Source organism: Tupaia chinensis, unplaced genomic scaffold (assembly GCF_000334495.1).
Source record: "Tupaia chinensis unplaced genomic scaffold, TupChi_1.0 Scaffold000528_1, whole genome shotgun sequence".
Taxonomy (NCBI): domain Eukaryota; kingdom Metazoa; phylum Chordata; class Mammalia; order Scandentia; family Tupaiidae; genus Tupaia; species Tupaia belangeri.
This window is the reverse complement of record NW_006160041.1, coordinates 303,545-323,061: the sequence shown is the minus strand read 5'-3', so window position 1 is coordinate 323,061 and position 19,517 is coordinate 303,545. Positions and strand designations below refer to the sequence as shown.

The 19,517-nt window shown below is 44.1% G+C and overlaps 2 protein-coding genes across 18 annotated transcripts in view; one reads left to right on the top strand and one right to left on the bottom strand.

Annotated features, from left to right (window-relative positions):
- The window catches only part of TTLL5 (tubulin tyrosine ligase like 5), a 330,457-nt gene extending 324,008 nt beyond the window's left edge, over positions 1-6,449 (bottom strand). For 8 of the 17 annotated variants that reach the window (XR_003550803.1, XM_027775153.1, XM_006157045.3 and 5 more), the window contains exons 1-3: positions 6,312-6,449; positions 5,919-6,022; positions 4,301-4,469 (exon numbers count right to left, since the gene is read on the bottom strand). Coding sequence is in view for 16 of the 17 variants with exons in the window: in XM_027775153.1 (XP_027630954.1) it covers positions 4,301-4,374 (74 nt within the window). In the remaining variant the exon portion in view is untranslated. Of the gene's footprint in view, positions 1-4,300; positions 4,470-5,918; positions 6,023-6,117; positions 6,265-6,311 lie in introns of those variants that run through there. The other 9 variants (XM_027775160.1, XM_027775161.1, XM_006157041.3 and 6 more) reach the window with 3 other exon arrangements.
- Positions 6,450-6,769: 320 nt separating this feature from the next.
- Positions 6,770-16,104, top strand: ERG28 (ergosterol biosynthesis 28 homolog). The gene is made up of 5 exons (XM_006157040.3): positions 6,770-6,915; positions 8,655-8,817; positions 11,114-11,204; positions 15,111-15,229; positions 15,358-16,104. The coding sequence occupies exons 2-5, from the start codon at positions 8,685-8,687 to the stop codon at positions 15,435-15,437; spliced, it is 423 nt and encodes a 140-aa protein (XP_006157102.1). The 5' UTR covers positions 6,770-6,915; positions 8,655-8,684; the 3' UTR covers positions 15,438-16,104.
- The last annotated feature ends 3,413 nt before the right edge of the window (positions 16,105-19,517 follow it).

The window sequence follows — 19,517 nt, the reverse complement described above, 5'->3', positions numbered from 1 at the left end:
TTCCTGCTTCTATGCCTTCTTCATAGCATTGCCCCTGCTAGAAATGACTTCTCTGTCTCTGTGTCAGTTTAAGCCCACCCGCCAAGGCCCACCTCATCTTAACACCTCCATCGAGTGCTCCCCAGCTCCTCAGGCCGTGTCGATGCCCTCCTTCTCTGAACCCCTGCAGCACTTGCTGTATACTGTGTGTTGATAATCTTTTTAACTGATATAAAACCAGCTTCTAGAGTAGAAATGACAGTTACTATTCTTTCACCACTAAAGAACTGTACATTAAGTTTTTATATGAAAGCTTCCACATCTAAATTCGTATTTGGAATCTCCAAGCAAAATAAAGAAAAACAATCTCTTTACATATATACTCAAAATAACACCATGCAAGACAAGGACTGCCTGGACCATTTCTAACACTAATGTACAGGACTGCAAGGCACTAATACTTTAATACAGCCTAGGGACCTGAGGAGATTTAACAGATGTCCCTGGATATGCATCTTTGGATTAAATCAACATCTTCAGATGATTTAAGACCTTCTAATTTCCCAAATTTTTAAAAGGTAAGCCTACTGCTCCAGGTGTTAACAAGATTGATTTAAGCTTCTCATGCAAAAAATATGTATCTGATAGGTAGGGCATAAGCTGATGGAACAAGAATAACAGTTTAAAACTCAATACTGGGAGTTTGAAAGGAAAAGCAAAAAGTCCATTAATTTGGATGGGGGAAGGCACAGAAGCAGGAATGCACCTTTATTTTCACTAAGTTCTACTAGAAATTAAGCATTTATCAATTATGAATATAAGCACCACAATAGTCATAAAGGCATTATCTGTCCCTTTGACTTTATCTTAAGTTAATTATAGGTATTTTTATAACATATTATAGTTGCTGCAGATATCTCCAAAGAGCATTGACCTTTATCACTACTTCTAAATCATGTTAGTTATTAGACTCACCAATATCACATGAGATCACAATTTTTCTACCTAAACACTAGATTATAACATGGGCAACTCTCTCCCTAGTAATTGCTCAGTCTCCAAATGAAGACGTCTCATGTTGGTGGCCAAGACATTATGTCCCCTCCCAATATTTCCAAAATGTAATCATTAGGCTAAAATGACCCCAAATGTAAATGATCATATAAATTAAGCAAAAATTGTCTTCATGCTATTATCTTTAGGGAATAAAATTTAAACTTTACAGATTTTACATAAATGATTTATTATCTGATGTATTAATTTAAAAGCATATATTGTATTATGAATTTGTTTTTTTTTAATATTTTGATAACTGCATTTCAACATAATTAGCATTCTTTGTAATAATATGTATTTGATTTTAAAGCATTTAAAAATATTATTCTGGGGCCAACCCAATAATGCAGCAGTTAAGTACTATGCATAGGTAGTTGGATCCCATGTGGCAGACCATGGTTCAAATCCCAGCCCCAGTGGCTAGAAAAACATACCAGGTGCATGTGCATGCATACTCAACATCCTGAAGAGGTGGAGAAATGACTGTGGCATAACCACACCCCCATTGGTGGGTGCTTTCTCTCTCTCTCTCTCTCTGAGTGCATGTGCCCCCTGTCAATTAAAAAGCATATTATTATTCTGATAAGGGATCCATGTCATGAAAAGGTTGAGAATCCCTGATCTAAGGTGATCTAAAGTATAAAGCCTTCATTTATTCATGGATTCAGTTCGTTATCAGTCAATAAGTATTTATTGAGTACCTGTTACAAAAGTAGGTCAAACAAGAGCAATTGCCAAGGGACCAGCAGTTGGTATAACGGCTATGTTGCTGGACTCCCATAGAGTCGACCGCAGTTCGAGTCCTGGACCCGGTGTCTTAAACTCACACCGGGCACATGTGCATGTGTGCCCAAGATCCTAAGGGGAGAATAGATGAGAAGAGATTGCGGCATGGCCATTCCCCCTAGGGGATGACTTCTTGCTTTCTGTCTCTCTGTCTCTCTCTGTCTTTCTGGAGAGTGCACACACACCCTATAGCAAAAACCTCTCAAAAAAAAAAAAAAAAAAAGTGCAATTGCCAATATCTGACTGTTTTTTAATCCACCAAAATGGCAATTTCACAGAGTTCAATCTTGTCAGACTCCACCTCTAAACCCACTAATGAGAAAGCAATGAAGTGAAAGTATGATCTTGAAAACTGAAAGCCTGATGATTATAAGAGTTAAAATGTTTGTGAAATGGTTAAGAGATAGCACAATGAAAGCAAAAAGTCACAGAAGGCAAAGTAACCAGAGGGAATTATCCATTTAATTATCCTGAATGAGAATGACCCAAATTTCTATTATTTTCTATGACCTATAATGATGGAAAGCCTTTCCTCCAAACTTTATTAATGCTCCAAAATTTTTTTTTCAAATTACATCAAGTAATGTAATTTTCCACGTTTTAAGAACTCCACCATAAATTCAATATTAAAAGCAATAAGAACTAGCAGATGGCATAATGGTTACATCACCGGACTCTCACATGGCCAACCACAGTTCGAGTCCCAGCCGTGGCGACTTGAAACATGCTGGGTGTGTGTGTGTGTATGCATGCCCAAAATCCTAAGAAGAGAATAGAGAAGGAATTGTGGCATGGACATCCCCCCGGGGGGTGATTTCTTGCTTTCTGTCTCTCTAGCGAGTATATGAGCAAAAATCTCTCTTTTAAAGAAAAAGCATTAATAGTGCTTTACATGTGTATGGTACTTTATAATGTACAAAGTAATTTCACATGCATTGTTCTAGTTGAGCCTCATCATAACCATATAAAATACCCTGGGAGATATTATCCCTGTTCAGGTTACACTGCACACATAGCCAAAAGAACTTACAGAGACTATTCAAAATGAATCTTAACCTTAAGCTAGACTCTTATGTTGTGTCAAAGTGATAATATTAAAGGAGGCAAAAATACCAATGTGCTTCAAAACCCAGGAAAGCTCAGACTGACTCTCAATCCATCGCTTACTCTCTATGGGTCCCTGAGGCAGTTTCTTAATATCAATAAGGTTCAGCTTAATAAAGTGAAATAACATCTTCAGATCAAGTAAGACATAAGAGTTTAATCTTCAGATTAAACTTACCGTCATCTATAACAGATGCATTTATCACTATCAAGTAAAGACACTTGACTCCTTTTTTTTTTTAAGAGAATTTTTTTTTTTGCTACAGGGTACATGTATTTATTTGCAAGAGACAAAGAGACAGTGGGAAATCACCCCCTGAGGGGAGAAGGCCATGCCACAATCCCTTCTCCTCCATTCTCCCATCAGGATTTTGGGAAGAAACCTAGCTCTTATCTAAAAGAACTCAGGAAAGGTTCAACAGATACAGCGCAGAACAGAAATGAAATGCCTTGCCCCACAATGACTATACTTGAGTTACCTGACCTCTCTATGTTATAATTCTATCATCATAAAGGTCTTTGACAAAGTTAGCAGAACATAATCAACATCACAGAGTTTAGACACTTACTATTCTCCAATATCTAAAAACTTCAAAATTTTCCATGAGCAGAGCTCTCTCTGTTCAAGAATTCACCAAAATAGATTGTTCTATACTACACAGGAAATTGGATCCCACACAGCCAACTGCGGTTTTAGTCCTGGTCTTATAGGCTTGTAAAACATGCCAGGCACGTGTGTACGTGTGCCCCAAATCTAAAATGGGATAGAGAAATGGAGGAGAAGGAACTGTGGTGTGACTACACCCCATTGGGTGGGGGGGTACTTTCTCTCTCTTTCTCTAGTTAGCATACACACCCTCTGGCAATGAAAAAAAAAAAAAAAAAAGAGCTACTACCAGCCCTTTATAACATGTAGAGCTGATGCTAACTCATGAACTCAGAAACAAAGCCTTCTTTCCTTTCTGACAGGTGATAAGGACTCAATAATAAGGTCTTGGGGCCAGCCAGGTGGCATGTTGGGTTAAGGTGGCTGGATTCCACACAGCCAACTACATGGTTCGAGTCTCAGACCCAGCAGCTCAGAAAAAACATGCCAGGTGCATGTATATACATGTGTGCCCAAAATCCCCAGAGGAGAATGAAGAAGAGACTGTGGAGTGGCCATCCCTCTGAAGGGTACTTTCTCACTTTATTTCCCCTCTCTCAGTCTCTCACTGGTGAACCCACACGCCCTATAATAGGATCTTGAATTAGGTCATAGAAGCTAAAACATAGAGTCAAACAATGCTGAAGCAAGAATACTGGATAAAATAGTAAATGAGTAAAAGAGAACTATTTTCTGTGTTTAGAGGAAAGGTTTGCTAATATTACTTACTCTTGGCTTACCACCTCCTCATCCTCTGAGGATGATGCTGTTTCTTCCAGGTCCCGGGCCATCACGACTGGCATTTCCTTTAGGGTTTGTCATGCAGTCAGCAAACGGGGGCCTCAGAGACCTTTCCTTGCAGATTCACTGGATAAAACAATCTGGGTGGCACAGAGTCCTGCAAGAAAGTCAAATAATCTGAAACACAACACAGTTGTCTATTTACCAATTACTGCTGATCTTCCAAATAATGAAAATAATTATACACCCAAATAGTGCCTAATTAAGGCCAACAAGTGGTGTGGCAGTTAAAGTACTGGACTCCCACATAGCATACTGTAGTTCGAGTCCTGGACCTGGCGACTTGAAAATCATGCCACAAATCATGCCACGTGGCTTGAAAATCATGCAGGGCACATGTTCACTTATGCCCAAAATCCCAGGAGGAAAACAGAAAAAAAGGGATTGCAGTGTGGCCATTACCCTGGGAGGTGATTTTTGAATTTCCCTCTCTCTGTCTCTCTCCAGTGAGCACACATGCACTTTGGCAAAAACCTAAAAAGTAAAAAAAAAAAAAAAAAGTGCCCAACCTCTAGAAACTGACCTTCTATCACAGTACCTCACAAATGCCACAAAAAGCAAGATTTTTTCAAACATATTGCCTGTGCTCTAAGTATCTGAACAACTATTCTTAAGTTTCTCATTTATTTAAAAAATACTAAATCTAATGTGCACCAAAAGGATACTCATTTCTCTTTTAGGGTAGCCTAAGGCAGGTAGCTGATTCTTTTTTTAATTTTTTTTTTTGAGAGAGATTTTAGCTATAGGGCGCGTGCGCTCGCCAGCCAGACAGAGACATAGAGACAGAAAGCGAGAAATCACCCCCCAGGGGGGATGGTCATGCCTCAATCCCTTCTCCTTCATTCTCCTCCCGGGATCTTGGGCACACACGCACACGCGCCTGGCGTGAGTTTTAAGCCACCGGGTCCGGGACGCGAACCGCGGTCGACTACGTGGGAGTCCAGCGACATAGCCATTACGCTAACTGCTGGTTCCCGCAGGTAGCTGATTCTTTAAAACAAATTTTACTTGTTGAACAAACCTAACCTGAGTTAAAATAAAAACTCCAGGTTTAAGACTCTTGCAAATATTTATTTAGACTCTATGACAAGCAGGCAGAGAAAATGCCATTATGTTTCCAGTAAAAACAAATGCAACAACTGAACCAAAAGATTAAAATATTCTCCTAAATCAAGGGTTTATAAATAGCGAGGAAAACAACCCCACTGCCCTTCCTCTTGAAAATCATTCTCTCTTTCTAAAAATAATAAATTTTTATCTGAATGGCAAATGAGACATTCAAATTAGAAAATGTCCAACACTGTACTCCTAACTTGAAATATTTTTTCCATAGGAAAAAAGTACATATTCGTTGTGTGTGTTAGAGGAGGTAACAATATATAGAAACCACAGAACATTTTGAAAATGTTCGAAATCCCATTACTCAAGAGATGATCACTTGATATCAATGTTAACAAACCTTATTTTTCTATGCATTCAGACATTCGGTAACATTGCCCCCCGGTAATGGTCCCTACAAATCCTAACAGAATGGGCAATAACTCACAAACTCAGTGGCTTTTCTCGGAGGATTTCAGTGGTGTTTCTCGATTTTTCCCCTAATGTTGCCAAGTCCTTTAAGTTAAAACCTCCAAGCTAGGTAGGAGCTGCCTGCAGAGCGGGAAGAGACAGGGCGATCAGATTAAGGACACTCGCCTAAAGAGAACCTTCCGGCCTAAAGAGATCAACGCCTACCCCCAGCTCACCCCAATCCCAGGAAGGTCTGCAGATGCTCCCGGCGAGCAGGACCGGACGACTCCGCCGCAGCGATTCAGCCCGGCGCGCCCGGAAGCCAGGAGCTACTCCCGGGCTCGGAGAGGGAAGTGCAGCGGACGGCGCCCGCTCAGACCTGGGAGCTCACCTCCCTCGGGAAGGGAAGCGCGCCAGCGCAGGCGTTTACCTGTCTCATCTTCCCATGGCTCGAGGCGGGCAGGCGGGGACCCCGCTCTGCTCCTACCTCCCTCCTCCTTCCCCAGCCGGGCTCACCGCCGCCGCCGACGGCTGCTTCCCCCGTTACTACAACAACCAACAAGCAACCGCCCGCTCGGAGCCACTGCGCAGGCGCCCGCCACCCAGCGCCGACAACGCCCGGCGGCGGACGCGTACGAATGTCGTCACGGCAGCGCAGCGCGGGCACAGAGTTCTGCACTCAGCTGGAGCGAGCCTTGACTTCTTTACTCCACTTTTTTTCTCCGCCCCTAGAAAGCTGACTACAAACTCAGAATTCAGCCAAGCTCAACGGGAGGGTTTACTGCAAGCGCAGCGTACGCTGGCACAGGCTTGGGCAGCGCAACCGCTGATTGGCAGTGAAGGGGTCCCCTCCCCATCGCCTGCTCGAGCAAAACTGGCCCAGCCAATCAGAGCGAGGGCTGACAGAAACGACCCAATCCTAGAGCCGGGTTGAGGGCGGGGGCGGCAACAAATGGCTCAGGTGGACTCCGTGCTGGAGCTGTCCTGGGGGATCTTCGCGGCAGCTGCTGCTGTTTTGGGGATCCGGTTGCCAGGTAAGGATAATGTAGGGAAGAAGGATGTAGGTATCTGTCATTTGATTAAGAGGATTCAGAGAGTCTGGAAAAATGGAGGTAGGTGGAAGGGAGATACCTGGGAGGCAGCATTTAGGCGAGAAAGGGGTTCAAAAGCCGATGACAAGGGGGAGCAAGGAAGATGGAGAAGGTTTGGTAAATTCGAGGAATAGAGAAATGGATGAACAAATGAGCAGCCACTATGAGCCTAGCACTGTGCAAGGGGCCTTCGCTTTCTCTCATGCACTTCTTGCAACCCTTGAGGTTGTATCACCATTTTGCAGATGTGGAAAGTGAGGCTGGAAAGCATAAATGACTAGCCTAAAGAAACACAGCTTCTAAGTGGTGGGGCCGGATAGGAATCCGTCTTTACTGACACCACACCTCTGTTGGGCTGAGCCAAGGCAAAATTGGGGAGTATATGTGTACTCTAGGAAGTCCTCAAGTCCTAGAGATACGGGCTGAGGAATTTGCAATTCAGAAGTGCTCCAGCTCTGTGCTAAGCTATCTGCTGGAATTTCTGAGAGATTCTGTGAAATGGAAGACTTTCAGTTCTAAAAGGGGGAGGGGGGGGGACATCCATGCTTGAGAGTCTCTGTCATCAGTACGCAGGCAGGTATCTGTGATCAGAGTGGTAGACATCAAGAACCACCAGTATGACAAAGGAACAGCATGAAAAAGTAAAAGTAGAAACATAAAAATATAGGAGAATTGATTCCAGCCAAGAAAGTCCTGATTTATGGTAGTATTTTTGGAGGAATTGCTTCAACAGAGAAGTACTGTGTCACTTATTACAGTGTATACTGTTCACTTACTACTATTAATACGACTTAAGTATTGAGACCAATTTCTACATGCCTTACACAGAAATCCATGGTATTATTTTATGTAATAACTGTACATCTTTTCTTCTGTTCCCTTTCTCCTTTCCATTTTTTTCTCACTGTCCTTGTCATTTCCATCCACTGTATTATTTAACCTATTTACTCTAGGTAAAGGTTAGCACACTGGTTTAGGCAGCATGCCAGATCTGTGACATGAAAGTGGTGTGTTAAGAAACCTGGGGGTTGGGATCAGCAGTTAGCGTAATGGCTATGTCACTGGACTCCCATGTAGTTGACCGCGGTTCAAGTCCCGGACCCGGTGGCTTAAAACTCATGCCAGGCATGTGTGCGTGCATGCCCAAGATCCCGAGAGGAGAAGGGAAGAGAAGGGATTGCAGCATGGCCATCCCCCCTGGGGGGAAATTCCTCACTTTCTGTCTCTCTGTCTCTCTGTCTGTCTGGTGAGCGCACGCGCCTTATGGCAAAAACCTCTCCAAAAAAAAAAAAAGAAAAAAGAAAGAAAGCTGGAGGTGTGAGGCTAGCAGGTGGCATGTTAGTTAAGACACTAGATTCCCACGTGGCTGACTGTGGTTTGAGTCCCAGTCTGGCAGCTTGCTTTCTCACTTTCTCTCTCTCTTTCTCTGTCTTTCTCGGGTGAACTCGCATGCCCTATAGCAAATTAAAATAATAATAATAAATTAATTCTCAAGGAAAAAAAGGAAGAAAGCTAGGGGTGGATGAGCCAAGAGGACTTGGAGAGGGATTTATGGAGTGATTAGCCAACTAAGTGTAATATAGCTCTGATGAGTAGGACGCAGGTCAACCTACAGAGAGAGAGCTTATGGTTGAAGGAGACTGATCCTCATTGTGTCATGACCTCCGCCTTTGTTTCCAAAGCAAAACAGCTTTGCAGGTTAGAGGGACACCATGAGCCGTTTCCTGAATGTGTTACGAAGCTGGCTAGTTATGGTGTCCATCATAGCCATGGGGAACACACTGCAGAGCTTCAGAGACCACACCTTCCTCTATGAAAAGCTCTACACTGGCAAGCCAAACCTCGGTAAGAAAGCAAAGAACTGCATCCTTTGTGGGAATGGCCTAAGCTGTGGTTCCCAAACTAGGTGGTAAATCAGAATAACCTAGGAAACATGAACACGAGGCATAGTTACCCATTTCCCTCTCCAAATCTATTTATTGAACCTGGGTGGGACCCAGCAATCCAGTTCTAAAAACTTCCCAGGTGGTTCTGATGCTGCCTCATCGAGCCTGTATGGACACTAGAATTAGCAGACTTATAGACTTCGTAGAAGACACTTGGCCCTTTTTGCCCCACGCTTCTCTGAATACCTTTTCATTCACTTTAAGCTACACTGGGCAATTAGCGTGTACAAAAAACACATCAAGGGTAAGCAAGGAAACAGTTATTTGATGACTCTAATGCCCCATTAGAGAGCCTTTAAAAAGCTTTTCCTATTATCTCAGAGCCCTTCAGAAATCAGGTTGTTGCACAGAGAGTCTATATTCCTGTTACAGATGGGGAATTACTGACCCAAAGGACATCTTTTCTAAACCGAGACTCAGTCCCTGAGAAGATATCCAGAACTCTTCCAAGTCAGTCTCTGAAACTGAGCTTCAGAACATTCATAGTGGCTTTCCCTGATTTCCTGCGACGATCTGCTGAGAATGTTGGCACGTTCTGCTTGCACTGCATTGCACTGATGTGTGGGATAGTTTCAGCAGCAGCAGCTGACAATCCTGTCACATTTATAGCTAACCCAGATTCAGGCTCTGACCTAACTCATTTGTCTGCAACATCTGAGTACAAGATGAAATTAACTAGGCTGAGGCTCCTTTGGAGGAACGTTCAAATACAACAAGACTAAAGAACCTGGAAAGTAAGCAGGACTTACCTTCACTCTCCAATGCTGCCTTCACGTGGTCTTCAACCCCTGTACAGATTCACAGATTTGTAGAGGTTTCTCGATCTAGCCGTTTAACATTGAAGCAGAGAAGCCCGTTGCTGATGCAGCTTACTGAGGGGCATAGAGAGCTGAGCGGAGCCCCATGTGTCTGTTGGCCAGCCCAAAGGTGGGGACTGCCTTCTCCCTTGTGATCTGGGGACTGTCACCATACTCTACTGATAGTAGCAGTGTTCCAGAGTGCTACTATCACTAACATTTCACATACTGCCTCCTCTGGTTAGGGCTGATGAAGTGCTCCACTTTAGTGTCTCACTAACTGGAGAAATGTCATTAGTCTTTTCATTAGAAAAGCTGTCACTGAGGATATAAAGAGTATCCCTCCGTGGCTAATGCTAGATGTTTGGTTGGCATATGGAATTTTTTCTCACTGTCCTCTGAAGGTCTTCAGTGTGGTGAATTTGGTAGAGCTGTCTGTAAGGTCTTCTTAGATCATCGTCAGTCTTGTCCCTTGAAATTTCTTCTGCTCAGCAAGAGAGAGACTAGCCAAGGAAGTCTCTTTGCTGTCATTGTTTTGGCATTCTCCAGCCTCTGGATGTCTTAGATCAATGGCTGCACATTTGAATCACAGGGAGTTTCTGGAGAATAATTATGCCCAGGATTCACCTTCGGAGTATGTGATGCATTGGTCTGATACCCATCCCTCAGCTGATGCTAATAGACGCCCAGTGTCAAGAATCTCTGTAATGGTGGAATACAAGCCATACTTTCAGGATAAGATACTTAATACAGCAACGTCAGAATGCAGCCACCAAAAGCAGGGAAGCCCCAGCAAATACCAAAGAAACAGTGCTTTGTTCCACAACATGGTGCACAAGAATCCAGCCTGTTTGGGGCTTGTTGAAACCATGCAGATTTGGATTCAGGAAGAGACCCAGGGACTTAGATCTCTTAAAGGTCATGGGTGGACATCTAGATGCATCCTACTGTCTCTGACTTTTCTCCTGACTCAGCCCTGAGAGTCTGCAGGCCTCCCAGATATCTCGTATTAGCAGACCAATCTCTGCAGCATTCCCCCAAACCTGCTTTGATCTGGGTTTCCAGGGTTAGAGGGTATAAGCCACAGGTAGAGTGGGATGGAGAGAGAGAGAGAGAACTACTAATACCTAGGAGTTATGTTCCTAAGCAGGCTCTTTGTTGGGTTTCTACTTTTGGAACTCCCCTTCGAACTGTAGATGTTTGAAGGGGATCCGAGCAGTTCTCACTGTAGAGTTCCTTTGAATTCCCATGTGCGGCACCAGGGCCTCCACTCTGCCCACCCACAGGAAGTCAAGCTCAGCTCTTTGTCTCCCGAAAACTCCCACTGAAATAGGAGGAACTTGGAAGGAACCTCAACTATCTCCTCCTCAACACGTGTCCTTTTTTTCTGCTCCACAGTGAATGGCCTCCAAGCCCGGACCTTTGGGATCTGGACACTACTCTCCTCCGTGATTCGCTGCCTCTGTGCCATTGACATCCACAATAAGACGTATGTAAGGGAAGGAAGAACTTTAGCATCCTTGTGTTGGAAATCACATGCTAGGCATTCCCACTATCCCAACCCTCGTCTCCCTTTAAGGTCCCAATGGGACATTAGCCTAGAACATGTATAATAAAAGCATAATGGGTTCCATTTCTTCCAGGCCTAAAAAATATGATAGGCCTAACAGGTCTTCTTTAAAGGCTGAAAATTCTTTGGAAGTGACATAGCATACTGGCAGTGTCATTACCCATTGGCCTGCATCAAAACCCTCTATTTTCTTTACTAAAGATTCCATTTTTTTTTTTTACTAGAGTAGTATGCTCCTTTTAAAGTTGCTGCCTGGCAACCAGCAGGCGGCGTGGTGGTTGAGGCACTGGACTCCCACATGGCTGACCATGATTCGAGTTCTGGACCTGGTGACTTGCTTTCTCACTTTCCCACTCTTTCTCTGTCTCTCTGTCTGGTCAAATTTTTAAAAAATAAATTAATTAATTTAATTAAATAATCGAATTATTCTTAAAAGAAAAAAAAAGTCGCTGCCCAGGGCCAACATGTTGCTGGAGTGTGTATGTGCATACCCAAAATTCCAACAGGATAGAGAAATGGAGAAGAGACTGCAGCATGACCACACCCCACAGGGGTTGCTTTCTCCTTCTCCCTCTCTGTCTAGTGAGTGCATTTGCCCTCTGGAAAGAAAGAAAAAAAGGGATCTGAAACAGTAGTTAAGGCATTGGATTCCCACATGGCCAACCACTATTCGAGTCCAAAACCTGGTGATTTAAAATTCATACCAAGTATGTGTGCATGTGTGTCCAAAATCCCGAGAGAAGAATGGAGGTGAAGGGATTGTGGCGTGGCTATCCCCCCCTGGGGGGGGGTGATTTCTCACTTTCTCTCTTTCCATCTCTCTCTGTCTCTCCAGTGAGCACATATGCCCTATAACAAAAATAAATTAATTAATTTCTCCAAAATGATAAAGTACCCACTCACTCATACCTTTCTTACGCTCCTCATTAAGAAACCTAAATGAACAGAAATCATGATCCATGGAAAAAGAGGAGCCCACCATGTGTGCTGTTGTATGTTTATGCAGTCAGTGGATGAGAGTAACGGAGAACCCAGGGCTCAGACTTGTGTGGCATAATTGGCGCCGTCAGAGCTTGTCTAGGTAGTGCCATACCAGTTGTGGCCACTGGAGGGGGCTCAAGCTTCTCAGCAGCAGTCGTCAAAATCTGGGTGAAAAGTTGGACTTAGGCCACTTGCTGGGTAAGGCTATCAAAACACCAACTTCGCGCTAAAATCTTTTCTGTCTCATCTGAGCTCTCCGTATCTGAGGGAGAGAGGAGGCAATAGTGTCTATTGAGCCTGTTTTATTATGCCAGTTTTCATCTACATGACCTTGATGAAGTCTGCTGGCTGCCCTAGGAGGTAGTGATTTTCATTCCTGATTCTGTAGATTTAAATATTAGAGACCTAGTTAATTTAAACTGAGGAAGATCGACTCAAGTGGGATTTGAGCTCTCCGACTTTATTTTTAATTTTTTTTTTTTTTAATTTGAAACTGTGGTTTACTTGTCCTAGATTGACACATATTTTTGGAAGCAGTGTGGTTTATTGGGAAACAGCCTGGGGCCAAGAATGAAAACAGGAATATGGGTTCTGGTCTCAGTCCTGTTAGTCACTAGCTTCGTAACAGCTAGTTCATTCTTTAACTTCTGCATCACAGTCTCTTTAACTGTAAGATGAGAATAGATATCTGTTCTACCTCTCAGGATGACTAGGAGAGAGGATTGAGTATTTTGAAGACCTTTACCGTGTTGAATTGCTGATAGGTATAAGAGAGATGTCTGCTGTGCGCTGTACTTTCAGCGTGAGCAACGACTGCTCACACTTTTTACCTCCATCTCCGACACAGGGCAGCTGCCAATGCTGACTTCCTGCTTCCCATCCTCCCTAGGACTTTGCTCCATGCACTTACGTTACGCACTCTGACCCTATTCCCTCCCTAACTGAAAACTCAGAATCAGCACAAGTACACACATATTTATTAAAAGTATAAAAAAAAAATGTACAGGGTGATAAACATCAAATTTTAGATGTTAGTTACTTTTGAAGAGGGGGTGAAGAGAACGGGGTCAGGGTCGGACAGATATACAGGATGCTTCCAGTGTTATCTATAATATTTTTTTTCTTTTTTAAAATAGGATTGATTTTTTTTTTTTCTTTTTAAAATTTGACCAGAGTGAGAAAGAGGGAGGGAAAGTGAGAAAGCAAGCTACCAGGTCCAGGACTCAAACCATGGTTGGCCATGTGTGAGTCCAGCACCTTAACCACCATGCCACTTGCCAGCCCCTATAATATTCCTTAGCAAACAACAATCTGAGTTGCTGACCTTGTGGCCTAGTGGTTAAAGGAGCAGGATCCCACATGGCTGACCACACAGTTCAAATCTTGGCCACAACGGCTAAAGAAACACGCCAAGTGTGTGTATGCACATACCCAAAATCCCAACAGGACAGAGAAATAGGACAGAACTGCGGCATGGCCACACCCCATAGGGGGTGCTTTCTCCCGCTCCATCTCTGTCTAGTGAGTGCATTTGCCTTCTGGAAAGGAAAAAAAAAAAACGTATCTGAAACAAACATGTTAAAATGTTAAGATTTGGTGGAGCTGAGTCCTGGTTATATTGGTTTTATTATAGTATATAACTATATAACTATATAACTATATATATATAAACTTTCATATATTTCAAGTATTTTATTTTTTAAAATCTCATGGTTAAACAAAAGATATCAACAGGCGGGACCAGCAGTTGGCGTAATGGCTATGTTGCTGGACTCCCCCATCATCGACCACGGTTTGAGTCCAGGAACCAGTGGCTTAAATTCACGCAGGGCGCGTGTGCGTGCGTGCCCAAGATCCCGAGAGGAAATTAGAGGAGAAGGGATTGCAGTGTGGCCATCCCCCCCTGGGGGGTGATTTCTCACTTTCTGTCTCTTTGACGAGCACATGCACCCTATAGCAAAAACCTCTCCAAAAAAAATAAGATATCAACAGGCCACATGGTGAATCATCCAATAGCCTTTCCACCCCACTGTCAAAGCTAGGATACAAGTTCTTTTCCCATGAGGTTGTCACCTTGTCCTCCATGTGACCACTTTTCAGGGCAAACACACAAAATAACCAACCAACTCTTACTATAGGAATGTTTAAAGCTTCAGAGTCATTTTTGCTCCTTATTCCCATTCAGACTATCCACTTGTGGTATCCATAGATAAACACTGACCAGCATGTGGCCAGACACCTGCTAAGTGAGAGCAAAGCGCAGAGTCAGCTAAGTTGGATAAGTAGAATACGTGTGATTGACCCCAAATTGTCTACACTGCCTCTTCACCCTGCTTTGCTCTAGCTGGGTTTGCCACTTTGTAACGACTTGGAGATCCATGCTGGCTACTTGGACCATTCTCCTTTCAGTTTAGTAGTTGAAACCTTCAGTTTTGCCCTAAGCAACAATAAATTGATATGATCAAATGGTCAGGTCTTTCTCAAAAACATGTGTCCTTTTATATAGGGAATGTGTGCTGGCTGGAGACAAAAAGAGAGTGAAAATCACCCCCCGGGGGAACTACCACACTGTTGTTTTCTCCTTTTTCCTTTTGAGATTTTGGGCATGCATGCACATGCATCCAGTATGATTTTCAAGCTGCCAAGTCTTGAACCACGCAGTCGGCTGTGGGGGATCCAGCTGCTTTAACTCCCAAGCCACCTGATGGCCATTAGTGTCCTTCTTCAGTGGCAGTTAACCTCCTGGGCTCTTATCTGTGTGTACCAAGTCTGACCGATACTTTGATATCCGTTCCATCCTGAACATGGAGTAACTTCTGTTGCCTTGCTGTCTGCTCCCTGTAGGCTCTACCACATCACACTCTGGACCTTCCTCCTCGCCCTGGGGCACTTCCTCTCTGAGCTGTTTGTTTATGGAACCGCAGCTCCCACCGTTGGTGTCCTGGCACCCCTGATGGTAGCAAGTAAGCCTCCAACTCCCCACCCCTCTGCAGTAATGGGCCCAGCACTGGGGCAGGGACACAGAGTAACACACAAGAGACAGATGGAACTTGCTGTTTCATCAGCCACTAATCTCTTCTCTGTCTTTAAGGTTTCTCCATCCTGGCTATGCTAGTTGGGCTCCGATACCTAGAAGCAGAACCGGTATCCAGACAGAAGAAGAGAAACTGAGGCCAGCAGTACCACGCCCACGATGTCATCCTCTGCCATCTTTGCAGTCTTCATTCATTCTCTTTGCTCTTTCTTTTCTGCTCCTTATCAGCCCTTTTATCCACTTTTAGCTTCTTACTTTTTTTACATTTTTAACATTCTAAGATTCAACATAAATGCAGAAAAGTGTATAACACGTACGTACGTACAACTCAAAGAATCATTTAAAAGTGAATCTCTGTAACTCCATCCTAGCCAAGACATTGCCAGCACCTTGGAAGCCTACTGTGTGCCTCCTTGCAACCCCCACAAGCTTTCTAGGCTCCCTTTTCCATTGTCTGCATTTGTGTCCTTTCCTTCTCATTCCTTGATTCTACTTGTGTGGCAGGATCATGCGAACTGTACAACTTCAGGCTGCTGCCCGCCCAGAGCACCTGTGACCAAGGGCTGCCTCCAGGGCTGTCCATGGAGCTTGGGCCCCTCCCTGCTGCTGGACCCGAGACTGAACCATCCACGGGACAGGCAGTTCTTCTAAGAAGGGCTCCCCTGTGTACAAGCAGGATCCTAGCTTTCCTCGTATCTACAGGTGGATGAGGGTTGGACGAGCCTGGGCTGTTTTTAGACCTTCCGGTCAACTATAATTGTGTAACAAATTTTGTAATAAATAGAAAAATTCTTGTTCTGATCAGTCATTGTATTTTGACTTCCCCCAAGACAAGAGAACCCTGCCCTGCCTTGGCGAGCCCAAGAACAGGAGCGTCAGGCTTTCTGCCTGGTGGGGTACACCACAGAGAGTAGCACAGCTGCAGACCCGGCAGCCCTGCCTGCCTCCAGCTCCTGATTGTCACTTGCTCACTTCTCTGGTATCTATGATATCAAACCTTCCTCCCCTCTCCCACTCTTAAGATTTTTAAGTTCACAACTAAACAATCAAGACCCTTTTTTGTTTTCTTCCTAACGAAGGAACAGATCCTTGAGAAAACAGACCTTAGCAGCAGAGAAAAAACAGCCGAATGACCTCAAAAGAGAGACAACTAAAGCATGAAGAAAAAGTCTGGAGTGGATAGTTGTCCTCTGAACTATACCCTGCGAGCCTCACGGGCTGGGCCCTCACACACAGCGTGTGTACTTGAAAGGCCATGCATTATTTCAACAAATATTGAGTGTTTCTCCATGCCAGACAATAGCAAAAGAGAAATGAACAACTTGGGCAGTGCCCCGGCTCCTGCACCTGTGTTTGGTACAGTGTAGTAGTAGTCAAGGTAGCAGAATCAACAAGTCGACCCATTAGAGGACTTAAGATAGTGATAAGAACTCTACAGAAAGGTGTTTTGATCAAGAAGGGGAGGTTGAGAGGAGTGGGGGAGGTCATGATTTATATCACCAGGCCTTCCCGAGGAGGTAGGATTTAAGAAGCAGGCATTAGGGCAGAGGGTGAAGCAACCGGAAAGCAGGAAATCTTGTTCAAAGAGCAAGGTCATGGGAACTACGTATGGTGCAGAATTAGGAACTGAAAGGTTGGAGATAAGGTCAAAAAGGGAGGCAAGAGGCTTGTCCCATGGTGTAGTGGTTAAGAGATGGATCCCACCTGGCCAATCTCACACCCAGCAGCTTGAAGAACACACCAGGTGCATGTGTTTATGTGGCCAAAATATAGGCAAGATGCAGAGACGGAGGAGAAGGGATTACCGTGTGCCCATGCCCCATTGGAGGTTGCTTCCTCCCACTCTTCCCTCTGGTAAGCACACCTGCCCTCTGGCAAAAAAAAAAAAAAAAAAAAAAGGCAGAAGGCTTATAATGGCATGGTAGGAGGTTTGACATTTATACTTAAATACATTGAGAATCCTCTTATCAGTTAAGGCTCTTTAGGTGAAAGGGACAAAATCTAACTTAAAGATAACATTGGCTCCCATGACTGAAAAGCTGAAAAGTTATGATGACTGTAGGCTTTAACAATGATTTGACTGGGATAAGAGGTAGCATGGAGGGTAAGGTGGCTAAATCCCATGTGGCCTACTGTGTGGTTCGAGTCCTGGACCCAGTGGTTTGAAAATCACGCTAGGTGCATGTGCCTGTGTGCCCAGAATCCCGAGAGGAGAATAGAGAAGGAAATGCAGTGTGGCCACCACCACCCCACAGGGGCTGATTTCTCACTTTCTCCTCTGTGTCCCAGTTGAGCCTCACACACCCTATAGCAAAACTAAAAATAAATAAATACATAAATAAATAAATAAATAGTTTGATCAAGACTTCAGCTCCATTTCTCTTGTGATTTTTTTCACTGTGTTGACATCGGGGTGGCTTCTTTCATTGTGCCAAAGATGGTTAAGGAAATCCCAGGCCTCATAGCCCCCCTTCTCCCCACAGAACACTGCATCTAGAAAAATAGCTTGGTGGTAAGAACTCTCTTCCCTGCCTCACCAACTATTGTAAGGATGCAGTAAGAAGAAGTCTGATCTTACAGAGAGCTAACATTTGAGGGGAAAGCCACATGGAGACCACTTACACAGGAGTGAATGAAAACGTAAAATGATTTGAGTCCTCTAAACACTTGTCATGAGAACATGATTCCAGTTAAATACAAGACAAGATCCCAAAGCATCTAGAGAAGTACACCGAATATTCAGCAGAGAGTACAAACCAGATTTCTTTTTATTATTTATTTAAATTTAAAAACTTTTTTGCCAGAAGGTGTATGTGTTCACCAGACAGACAGAAAGCAAGAAAGCATCCTTCATGGGGCATGGTCATGCTGCAATCTCTTCTCCATTTCTTTCTCCTCTTGGGATTTTAGGCATCCACACATGCACGCCAGCGTGTTTCTTATGCTTCCAGTCTGGGATTCAAACCACACAGCTATGTGGGATCCAACCACCTTAACCAGCAGATTTCTTATCAGCCCAAAAAAACAACATCCCAAAGCATCTAAAGAGATACATGGTGAGAGTATTTAACAGACAGCGCATACCAGGTTTCTTACCAGCCCATGCTTGGGTTCTTTCCCAGATGATCTAAAATAGAAATACAATATTGTCTCTCCCCAGCTAAGAATTGCCAATATGGCACCAGATGCCAAAGGCACAGTGCTACTCCAGGGATGAAACACACAGGAAACTGACGGCAACAGCACGTCCACGTAACAGAAGGCGACACGATGGATGAGGAAGAAGTAGCAGTAAAGACTGTTCAGAAGAAACATGATAACACAACTGCAGAGGCCGGGACTGAGCTACGGCTTTTGGCCAGACCAAGTTGGTGTGTGGCTGGGGTGATTCTAGAACAAATACTCCAGCTACCCTTTGAGGCAGAGCCAGAAACAACAGTGGGCTCTCTCATCAGCAGTCCCATTACAGAATGTACACAGTAAGGAAAGAGGTCAGGGTCACATGTTGAACATTGAGTTCCCCATGTAGGCAGACAGTAACCTTTACAGCCTCATTTCTAAGGCCAGTAGGTGGCATAGTGGTTGAGATGGCAGGCTCCCAAGTGGCTGACTACACAGTTCAAGTCTTAGACCCCAAATCCCGGGAAAATGAAGAAGAATTGCAGGTGGTCATCCCACCCGGGATGAAAGAAAGTATTTCCTCATTTTCTCCCTCTGGCAAGTACGTGAGCAAGTTAAAAAACTACCAGGATGGCAACATCTCTGTCAATAGAAAAAAACAGATGCTCCTATGAAGGCCAGAGTCACTGCTCCTCTAGCCTTGATCCTTCCCCCACACCTAAGATACAGTCCTCAGAAATGCCTGATAGTGCCAGCCCATAGCCTTGTGGTTAAGGGAGCCAGAGCCCACATGGCTGACCACCATCCAACTCTGGGCTCCTGTGGCTTAAGAAATTACTCAGGCTCGGCCATACAGGGGGAAAAAAAAAAATTAGTCAGGCATACATGTGCGTGTATGCCCACAATCCCAACCGGATGAAGAAGGTATTATGGTGTGACCACACCCCATTGAGGGGTGCTTTATCCCTCCTCTCTGTCTCTCAGTTTCCCTGGTGAGCACACACACCCTCTGACAATTAAAAAAAAAAAAAAGAAATGTGCGGTAATCTGTGGATACGACCATAAGGCATCCCCACCTCGCCAAATGATAAGGCAGA

What these genes read in the sequence shown, in the direction of transcription:
- ERG28 (XM_006157040.3), top strand. Translation starts at nt 8,685, where the DNA reads ATGAGCCGTTTCCTGAATGTGTTACGAAGCTGGCTAGTTATGGTGTCC. An exon ending in CACTGGCAAGCCAAACCTCG is followed by an intron (nt 8,818 to 11,113) that starts GTAAGAAAGCAA and finishes TCTGCTCCACAG; the next exon opens with TGAATGGCCTCCAAGCCCGG. An exon ending in GGCACCCCTGATGGTAGCAA is followed by an intron (nt 15,230 to 15,357) that starts GTAAGCCTCCAA and finishes TCTGTCTTTAAG; the next exon opens with GTTTCTCCATCCTGGCTATG.